Source organism: Crocodylus siamensis, chromosome 8 (assembly GCF_052110815.1).
Source record: "Crocodylus siamensis isolate JL-2025a chromosome 8, ASM5211081v1, whole genome shotgun sequence".
Taxonomy (NCBI): domain Eukaryota; kingdom Metazoa; phylum Chordata; order Crocodylia; family Crocodylidae; genus Crocodylus; species Crocodylus siamensis.
In genome coordinates, this window is record NC_143402.1 from 55,647,218 (window position 1) to 55,657,186 (window position 9,969).

Here is a 9,969-nt window from a genome sequence, read left to right on the forward strand (position 1 = left end):
GGGTCGGGCTGGCCAGCCGGGCAGGCTGAGCCTGAGATAGAGAGTGGGCACGCCTTGGAGCTGAACAAACAGGGCAAGGAGGGAGCAGGGCTGCAGGAGTGAAACCCAGGTATCTGGGTTGCCAGTGCCTGCACCCCCTCCCCCCCAGCTCTGTCTTACCAGGCCCCACGCCCCTTGCAGAGCTGGGAAAAAACCCAGGCCTGGGGCTCCCAGCCTCCCCTGCTTTAACCCATCATCCCCCATCCCCTCCTGGAGCTGGAAATAACTCAGGCAGGAGTCCCCCTGCCCCATGGAGGAGGTCTCTGAAGTCTCTGTGCCTCAATTTCCCAGTATGCCAGTGGGGTGTCTAATGAGCAGGGCATGGCAGAGTGCAGTGTTGCCCCCCTGGGGGGGTTTATCTCCCCCCGCGCCGAGCTGCCCCCCCAGGTGTCTGAGCTTCTAGCCCCCCCAGCTCTCAACCCCCGGCTTTCCCCCACTCCCTCCCAAAGAGCCCAGATATCCAGGCATCCAGCCCCAAACCCCAGCCCACTCTACACCTCCCTCCACCCCCCACCTCCTGCAAGAGCTGGGTGAGAACCCAGGAGTCCAGGCTCCCAGTCCTCCCTCCCCCACCCCTAAAGGCAGGCCCTTAAGGCTAGCAGGTGCTAGGATGATGCCCCTGCTCATTGGACACCCCACTGGCATATGGGGAAACTGAGGCACCGACACTGCAGAGACTTCCTCCATGCAGCAGGGCCACTCCCTGCTCCCCAGCACCCATACCCATGGCCCTGGCCCGGATCTCTTGGCTGGTGGCCATCAAGCCACCCCCTTAGGGGCTAATCAGAGCCTGCTTGGACAATGGATTTTTTTTTCATATTTTGGAAAAAATGTTGTGTTCCAGGTCAAATCAGACAGATTAGATCCAAATCCTTTTCACTAAGCAAAGCTCATTCGTTCAAACACCATATGTGGTGCTGCAACCAGAAAGTATTTTCTACCCCAGACCTTTCAGCCTGGGGCTTCAGATACTACCAAATCCATCAGCAGGCATCCTAGCGGTCTTGGGGTTTGGATGCCCCCAGATTTTTCTTGCCCTCAGCCTACAGCCACAGGAGCAAGCTAAGGAGAAGTCTCCCATTTTCTTAAAGTCGGGGTGTAGCTGAGATCCTCCCACTGGAAACCAGTGTAGTGATTACATTTGATCTTAACCCACAACAGGCCAAGAAGCAAGGGACTGAAGCCTGAAGACCTGGGTTCTCTCCAGCTCTAGGATGGGATGGGGGCTGATGGGTTGGAGCAGTGGAGGCTGGGAGCCCCACACCTGGGTTTTCTCCCAGTTCTGCAAGGGTAGTGGGGTCTAGTGAATAAGAGTGTGTGTGTGGAAGCAGGGGAGGGCAGTGGGCTGGCAACCTGGATACCTGGGTTTCACTTCTGCAGCCCTGCTCCCTCCCTGCCCTGTTTGTTCAGCTCTGAGGCGCACCCACTCTCTATCTCAGGCTCAGCCTGCCCAGCTGGCCAGCCCTACCCCTGCTTGCCACCCCCCCACCAAGGCAGCACCATGTAGTGAACAAAGCCCAGACCCCCACACACAACCAGCCAGGCACTGCCACTGCTGCCCCCCACCATGCCTTAGTTTCCTGTCCTGTCCTGTGCCTCAGTTTCCCCTCCTGCTCAGCTGGGCTGGGGTTGGCCTCAGGCCCCAGGCCCCAGACTCTTGGGCTAAGCAAACAAGGAAGCTTAGGGCCTGGGTTTTTCCCTTTTTCCTGCCCCTAAGCCCTCCGGATGTAAGTGGAAGGGGGGCATAGCTGCCCAGAGGGGCCTGGATAAGGTGCCACGTCAGCACCACAGGTACTTAAAAGGGGGCAGATGGCCCCGAGGCAGCCAGGACCCAGGACCTAGGCATTCAGAGGTGGGTCGGGGTATGGGGTGCCCTTGAAGCCCCCCACAGCGGCCCCAACTGGCCACGTTACCATGTGGTTTTGTGACTTCTCCTAATCCAGGTTAATCCTGGCAGATCATGGAGCTGTTTAAAGGGCCCAGGGAGTTTAGGCACCTCGATGCCAGGGGTAGCAAAGGCCTGGGAGGGTCCCAAAATCCCCCAGGCACTTAGACCCACTGGTCTGGGGAGTGGGGTTGTTAGATCTGGGTGCTGGTGGAAGGGGGGCGTTAAGGTTTCTGTATGCGGCAGCTGTGGATGAAAGCCTGGGGCACGTATGTATGGGTGTGCATGGGAATAAATGCAGATGCACGTGTGTTTGTGTGTGTGTGAATTTGGCTACACATACGTGCGTGTGCATATGCATGTGCGCGCTGCCCCTGCTAGATGGTCTGAGCACCCTGCTGTGTGTGCCTGTATATGTATTTATTTGAGTGGGTATATCTGTGTGTGTATGCATGGGAGTGTGCCTGTGTGTATGGGTGTGGTGCCCCCTGTTGGGTGCGTGTGCATGTGTGTGCATAAGGGTATGTGTGGATGAGCGAGTAGGTGTGTATGCATGTATGTGAGTGTTTCTGGGTACCACACCCTGCTGGGCGTTCTGAGCCCTGGTATGCATGTGTACACGCGTGCATGCATGTGTATGTGCATGAATGTGCTGCTGGGTATTCTGAGCCCTGTGCAGTGTGTATGAGTGATGTTATATGCATGTGTGCAAAAATGTGTGTGTTCAGGTATGCATGTCCTCGTATGTATTTGCATGTCTGTGCTGCCCCTGCTGGGGGTTCTGAGCCCTGTGCTGCATGTGTGTGTGTGTAAGGGGAGGGGGGGTACACACCCGTGTATGTGTGTGCATGCAGATACGTGTGTGTTTGTTCATGCATGTGCATGTCCTCCAACTGCACATGAACTCTCGTTCCCCCCAGGGAACAGGGAGGTCTCCACCAAGTGCTTCAGGGCCCACCTTACACCCCTCTTACCCCCTCATACTTTCCACCCCCACCAGGACCATGGCGCTGATGCTGCTGGTGCTGCTCCCCCTGCTGCTCCCCCTGGTGGGTGGCCAGGTTGACTGCCCCATTGACAGCGTGGTCAACCTCAAGATGTAGGCGGCGCTTGCTGGGAAGTGCTGTGGCTCAGGGGAGCCAGGTGAGGCTGGGGGGGACAAGGGGCAGGAAAGCAGCTGGTGGGGCATGTAGGGCCTCAGCAACCCCTGTGGTTGCTCTATGCAGCATCCCCAGCGCTGCTCAGCTGTGGGGAAGCACTGCTACACCCCTTGCCCACCCCCAGCTACTGCCCCCCTGCTGCAGGAGTAAGGACACCAATCCTAGGTGGTCTTAGGGAGCAAGAGCCCCCCACCCCAAAGAGCCAGGGGCTGGGATCAAACCAGCACCAAGTGGCAGCCCAGACCCACTGCGTGGTGGGCAGAGCACGCCCTGGTGGCAAGGTCTAGCACAGTGCCTGCCGGGAGCGGCAGGGGCTCTGGAGACACCTGATCTGACTTGTGCCCCATGACCCTTCTCACCTGCCTCTCCTGCAGCCGTTTACTCTGCTGAGCTGGTGTGTACAAACGTGGTTGACAATGGGAGCCTGGCCTCCTGCCCCACCGGTGAGTGGTGGGGAGCACGTATGCTCCCCATGCCCCCCCACCCCCTGGAGGGTCCAGAGCCTGGGGGAGACAGGAGGCTTCCAGAGGTTTGGTAGGGCAGGGGGAGCTTGGAGGGCAGGGGCCCCATCCTTTGGGGAAGGGGGTCTCTGGGGTCAGGGGACTGAGGGAGAAGGGGGAGGGGCAGGCTCCAGGGGGCTGTGGGATCTGGGGCCCTGAGGGAGAAGAGGAGCTCTAGGGTTGTAGGGGGAGATGAGGGGGCTCCACGGCCCTGGGGGGTGGGCATTGCAGGGTCTGGGGGATGCTGAAGGGGACAGGGAGGGCTCCAAGGCCTTGGGGGTGGGTAATTGGGGGCTTCTGTGATCCCAGGGATGGCCTGAGGTGCTGGGAGGGGAACTGGAGGTCTCCATGGTCCCTGCACCTACCCCTGCCCCCCACACCCAGGGTACACGGCAACGGGATGCTCCTGTGGCATGGCTTGTGGCTCCTGGGACATCTGCGCCAACTCCACCTGCCAGTGCCAGTGCCAGAGCATAGACTGGACCAGCGCCCGCTGCTGCCGCATCCAGCTGCAACGCACCTGAGCCTCCTCAGCCTGCAGCTACCGCTCTAAATAAACGGTGCTCTGAGCTCTCCAAAGCTGTTCTGCCTCCATCCTTCCTCTACACCCCTGCCACTACCACCCCCCCCCACTCTTGATCCCAGCCTGTACAGTGGGGGGTCTGTACAGTGCCTGGTGCCCCCCCGGTCCTGGCCTGGGGGGTCTGTATAGCACCCCCCTAACCCCCAACACCCAGGAACCCCTCTGGAGACATCTTCCTGCCTGCCCCAGGTTCCAGCTCCTGCATCTACACTAGGGTGGGGGGATCATACAGGCCAGTAGGAGCCTTGCCACTCCGTCCCAACCCTCAGAAAACCCCTTTGTGGCTCCATGCCTCAGTTTCCCCCTTATCCTGGCTGCTGGGAGATGCCCCGGGAGACTGGGGGGTGCCAGCTAGTCCATTCAGGGCCAGGCTTATCCTTAACTCCCTGCTTTGCCTAGGCCTTACTACCTGCCTAGCTCCTATTTCCCCCCAGCTGCTCAGGCCATGTGCAAAGGACCACTTGGCCACACAAGGGCCTGTCTGGGGAGGGAAACTGAGGCAGCCATTTTTTTAAAATTTTTTTTGGGTGGGGGCTCAGCAGCAAAGGGGAAACCACGGTGGCCCTGGGTTAGCTGCTATGGGATTAGTTAGTACAGCACCTGGTGCAGCAGGGGCAGGGGTATAAAGAGAGAGGGGCCAGGGCCTGTGGCCCCTCAATGGCTGAAAGTCCCGCCATGGCTGGGCATTGCCCCTAGGGGCTCCCCCAGTGCAGTTAGATCCTTGCACAATCACGGAGCCATGACATGTTTGGAATAACAGAGGCTTGGTGGGAGCTCTCATGACTGGAGCACTGTCATGAATGGGTACAAACTGTCTAAGGACAGGGAGGGGAGAAGAGGAGGAGGAGCTGCTCTTTATGTAAAAGAGCCATATGGCTGCTCAGAGCTCCAGTATGAAGCTGGAGATAGGCCTGTTGAGTGTCTCTGGGTTAGGGTCAGAGGGGAGAGCACCAAGGGTGATGTCATGATGGGGGTCTACTCTAGACCACCAGACCAGGAGGAAGTGGTGGATCAGGCTTTCTTCAAACAGCTAGCAGAAGTTTCCCGATCACAGGCCCTGGTTCTCATGGCGGACTTCAATCCCCCTGACATCTGCTGGGAAGGCAAAAGAGCAGTTGCATAGGCAATCCAGGATGTTTTTGGAGTGTTGGGTACAACCTGGTGCAAGTGCTGGTGCAGACAACTAGGGGCCATGCTCTTCTTGACCTGCTGCTCACAAAGAGAGAAGAGTTGGTGGGAAATGTAGTAGTGGATGGCATCTTGGGCAGCAGCAACCACAAGATGATTGAGTTCAGGATCCTAAGGAAAGGAAGGATGGAGAGCAACGGAGTAAAGACCCCGGACTTCAGTAAAGCAGACTTTGACTCGCTCAGGAAACTCATGGGCAGGATCCCCCAGGAAGCCAGTCTGATAGTGGGAGGAGTCCAGGAGAGCTGGCTGTACTTCGAAGAAGTCTTACTGAGAATGCAGCAACAAACCATCCTGATGCGCAGTAAGACTAGCAAGTATGGCAGAAGACCAGTTTGGCTTAGCAGGGAACTGTTCAGTCAGCTAAATCACAAAAAAAAAGAAGCTACACAAAGTGGAAACTTGGACAAATAACTAGGGAAGAATATAAAAGCATTGCTTGGGCATGCATGGATGAAGTCAGGAAGCCCAAAGGGCAACTGGAGTTGCAGATAGCAAGGGATGTGAAGGGTAACAAGAAAGGTTTCTACAAGTATGTCGATAGCAAGAGGATGATCAGGGAAAGTGTGGGTCCCTTACTGAACAGGAGAGGCAACCTAGTAGCAGAAGATGCAGAAAAGGCTGAAGTGCTCAATGCCTTTTTTGCCTCAGTCTTTACAGGCAAGATCAGCTCCTAGACTACTGCACCAAGCAGTACAGTTTGGGGTGGAGGTGATCAGCCCTCAGTAGTGAAGGAACAGGTTAGGGACTACTTAGAAAAGCCAGATGTGTACAAGTCCATGGGGTGGGATGGGAAGCACCTGAGGGTACTGAGGGAGTTGGCTGTTGTGATTGCAGAGTCACTGGCCATCATCTTTGAAAATGCATGGCAATCAGGAGAGGTCCCAGATGATTGGAAAAGGGCAAACATAGTGGCCATATTTAAGAAAGGGAAAAAGGAGGATCTAGGGAACTACAGACCAGTCAACCTCACCTCATCCAGTGGAAAAATCATGAAGCAGATCCGCAAGGAATCCACTTGTAAGCACTTGGAGGAGAAAAGGGTGATTAGGAACAGTCAGCATGGATTCACCTGGGGCAAGACATGCCTGACCAACCTGACTACCCTCTATAACAAGGTGACTGGCTCTGTGGATGTGGGGAGACCAGTGGATGTGATGTACCTTAATTTTAGCAAGGCTTTTGATACGGTCTCCCACAACATTCTTGCAGACAAGCTAAGGAAGTGCAGGCTGGATGAATGGACTGTAAGATGGATAGAAAATTGGCTGGAGCATTGGGCTCAGAGATTAGTAATCAATGGATCGATGTGTAGTTGGCAGCTGGTATCAAGTGGAGTGCCCATGGGGTCGGTCCTGGGGCCAATTTTGTTCAGTATCTTCATCAACGACCTGGAAGATGGCATAGAGAGCACCCTCAGCAAGTCTGCAGATGACACCAAGCTGGGGTGAGTAGTAGATATACTGGAGGGTAGGGCTAGGATTCAGAGTGACTTAGACAAACTGGAGGATTGGGCCGAAAGAAATCTCATGAGGTTCAACAAGGACAAGTCCAAAGTCCTGCACTTAGGATGGAATAATCCCATATACAAGTCCAGGCTGGGGGCTGACTGGCTGGGCAGCAGCTCTGCAGAAAAGGACCTAGGGGTTAAAGTGGACAAGAAGCTGAGTATAAGCCAGCAGTGTGCCCTTGCTACCAAGAAGGCTAACAGCATTCTGGGCTGCATTAGTAGAAGTGTGGCCAGTAGGTCAAGGGAAGTGCTTATTCCCCTCTATTCACCACTGCTGAGGCCACATCTGGAGTACTGTGTTCAGCTTTGGGACCCCTGCTACAAAAACAATGTGGGAAAATTGGAGAGACTCCAGCAGAGGGCAACAAAAATGGTGAGGGGGCTGGGGGACATCACTTATGAGGAAAGACTGAGGGAACTGGGTTTATTAGTCTAGAGAAGAGGAGACTGAGAGGGGATTTAATAGCAGCCTTCAACTACCTGAAGTGGGGTTCAAAAGAGGATGGAGCTGAACTGTTCTCAGTGGTGACAGATAACAGAACAAGGAGCAATGGTCTCAAGTTGCAGCAAGGGAAGTTTAGGTTAGATATTGGGAAGAATTTTCTCACTACAAGAGTGGTAAAACACAGGGACAGGCTATGCAGAGAGGTGGTGGAAGCTCTGTCTCTGAAGGTTTTCAAGACCCAGCTAGACAAAGCTTTGGCTGGGATGAACTAGTTGGGGCTGGTCCTGCTTTGAGCAAGGGGGTGGTCTAGATGACCTCCTGAGGTCCCCTCCTGCCCTAATGTTCTAATGATTCTATGAATTGGTGCCTGCCTGCGATGTCACACCCCCAGGCCCCATGTCACTTCCTGCGTGTGGAGAATTGGTGCAACCCCTTGTGGCTTCCTGGCTGCTTGCATCACACCCAGACCTGGGGCAATCGCCAGAGGTCCCTGTGGGGCCAGTGGAGCTCATGGGGGGCCTTGGGGGGGGTTCAGGGGAGCCAGCCCCTCCCGCACCCCCCTGCAGACAGTCCAAACCAGGAAGTCCTGCCCCACCCTGGGACTATTTCTGGAAGTGATGTCACTTTGGCCAATCAAAGTTGGCCATTACTAGGGTGAGGGGGAAGCTCTGGGGTTGGGGTGGCACCCACAGGCCTGCCCCTCAGCCCATAACACCTTTCCCCCACCCACCTGCCACCCTGAACTAAGGGAGACTCACTGTGGTCTGTATGGGGCCTATGACATGCAGATGACAACACAGTCTCCCACTGGCATACCTGGTGGCACGCTGGCGGGGCAGTGTTGTACATGGCAAAGCCCAGCAGTGGGCAAGGGGAGCTCCTGGACAGCTGGCTTCACTGCTGCTGCCCAGGGCTCCAGCATCTGCTGCTGAATTTGCCTCCAGGCCGGGGACAGAAGGGGCAGGAGGCCAAGATATTTACCCCAAGTTGGTGAAAGAGCAGGGGCTACCTGTGGCTCTGGCTACATGCAGGAGGCCCTGGCCTGGGACTGGGCAGACCAGGGGATACCGTAATGTCCCAAGTAATGCACAGCACTTTGCACACTGCAGCCCTGGTCTATGGCTGGGGAGCCCAGGGGCTACCATAATACGCTGAGTACTGGGTTAGGAATGATGCAATGAAGCCCTGCCCTGTGACTGGGGATCTGAGGATCTACTGCAGTGCCCTGAATAACATACAGAACCCTGCACATAGAGCCTGGCACAAGTCCTTGCCTATGCCAGGACATCCTGGAGGGGGTAGAGGGCAGGGCAGGTCTACCAAGCATCCTCCCACTCCAGGAGATTGCGCCATGGGGTATAGTGCTGAAATTGAGCTGGAGCCCAGTTGCGCCACCACAGCCAAAGCATTTGTGGGGCCCAGGCACCACGGAGGCCATGGAGCTGTACGTGAACCATGCAGCTGGTGGGTGCCTCACTCTGAGGGCCTCACGGGAGGCAGTGCTCAGGGAAGGTAGGGCCATGGTGGCGGGAGGGGAGGGGTGTACCCCAGGACCATAGTTCTGCAGGGGGTTGGGAGGGGTAATGGCTCAGCCCACCACAGGCCCCATGTAGGCCATACCTCAGTTTCCTTGCTGGTGTGTGGGGCTTTTGGGGCGGGGGTCCATGCTGGCCTCTGTCCTTTCCTGGATGCTCCCAGCCCCAGCAAGAGGTGGGGTGGGGAATGTGGGCTTGAACCAAGGCCCCAAACTGAACCCCCTCCCCACTCCAGCCAACCCTTCCAAAACCAACCTCCCCAACCAAATCCCCCAGAACTAACCCCCCAATCAGCTCCCCAAACTACCCCCAATCAAACCCCCTGAGAACCAACCCTCTCTAAAACCAACCTTCCCAAATTAAGCCCCCAGAATCAACCAGCACCAGGGGGCTCCCCCCATGTCTGTGATGAAAACGTGTTTACTGCAAAACTGGCCTCTTCCTTGAAGACAGCATGTGTGAGAGACAGTTTTGTGTGTTTATTTTTGTATATGGTTTTGTCTGTGAACCTATGGATCTATGTGAATAGTGAATGTGTGTCTGTGTCTGTGGGTGCATGTGTGAGCTGTGTGTGTGACAGTGAGAGGTGTGTGTGTGTGTCCGTGTGTTCCCGTGAGAGAGTGGGTTGTGTGTATGCATGCTGTTTATATGTGTGTTTTTGTGTGTGTAAGAACTTGTGTGTCTATATGAATAGTATACACGTGTGCATGTGGATATAGGATCATAGGACAATAGGGCTGGAAGGGATGAGTATACAGGCAGTCCTCGACTTACAATGTTTCGAGTTACAACCTTTATAAATTGACACCGTTTCAACTTTCTGACATCAGTTTCGACTTACAGTGCTTGATCTGATGCGACGCCTTGCCAGCGAACAAGTTCGCTGCATCGCCCATCTCCCTGGAGAACATCTGTCCAAACTTCCTTGGACACTTTCTTTAAGAAAGCAGACAAGACTCCAGAAACACCTGCAGCCAGGACTCCTGAGAAGACTCCAGCCAAGAGCCCTTCCAGAAGTCCAACCAAGAGCCTTTCAAAAAGTCCAGCCAAGTCACCTCAAATAAGTCCTTCCAAATCAATATGATTGCTATTTACAATATAAATACATTAATGTAGCTATATTA

At 55.4% G+C, this 9,969-nt stretch overlaps 1 protein-coding gene across 1 annotated transcript; it reads left to right on the top strand.

Annotated features, from left to right (window-relative positions):
• The first annotated feature begins 2,928 nt into the window (after window positions 1–2,928).
• On the top strand, window positions 2,929–4,108 carry LOC149858645 (resistin-like). The gene is made up of 4 exons (XM_090061573.1): window positions 2,929–3,023; window positions 3,151–3,230; window positions 3,459–3,527; window positions 3,969–4,108. Exons 1-4 carry the CDS (start codon window positions 2,929–2,931, stop codon window positions 4,106–4,108), a joined length of 384 nt encoding a protein of 127 aa, XP_089917699.1.
• Window positions 4,109–9,969: the final 5,861 nt, after the last annotated feature.

Excerpts from the sequence above, each read along its gene's own strand:
- LOC149858645 (XM_090061573.1), top strand. The coding sequence starts at position 2,929 with ATGGCGCTGATGCTGCTGGTGCTGCTCCCCCTGCTGCTCCCCCTGGTG. Across the intron at positions 3,231-3,458 it reads ACTGCCCCCCTGCTGCAGGA|CCGTTTACTCTGCTGAGCTG; the intron begins GTAAGGACACCA and ends CCTCTCCTGCAG. Across the intron at positions 3,528-3,968 it reads CCTGGCCTCCTGCCCCACCG|GGTACACGGCAACGGGATGC; the intron begins GTGAGTGGTGGG and ends CCCCACACCCAG.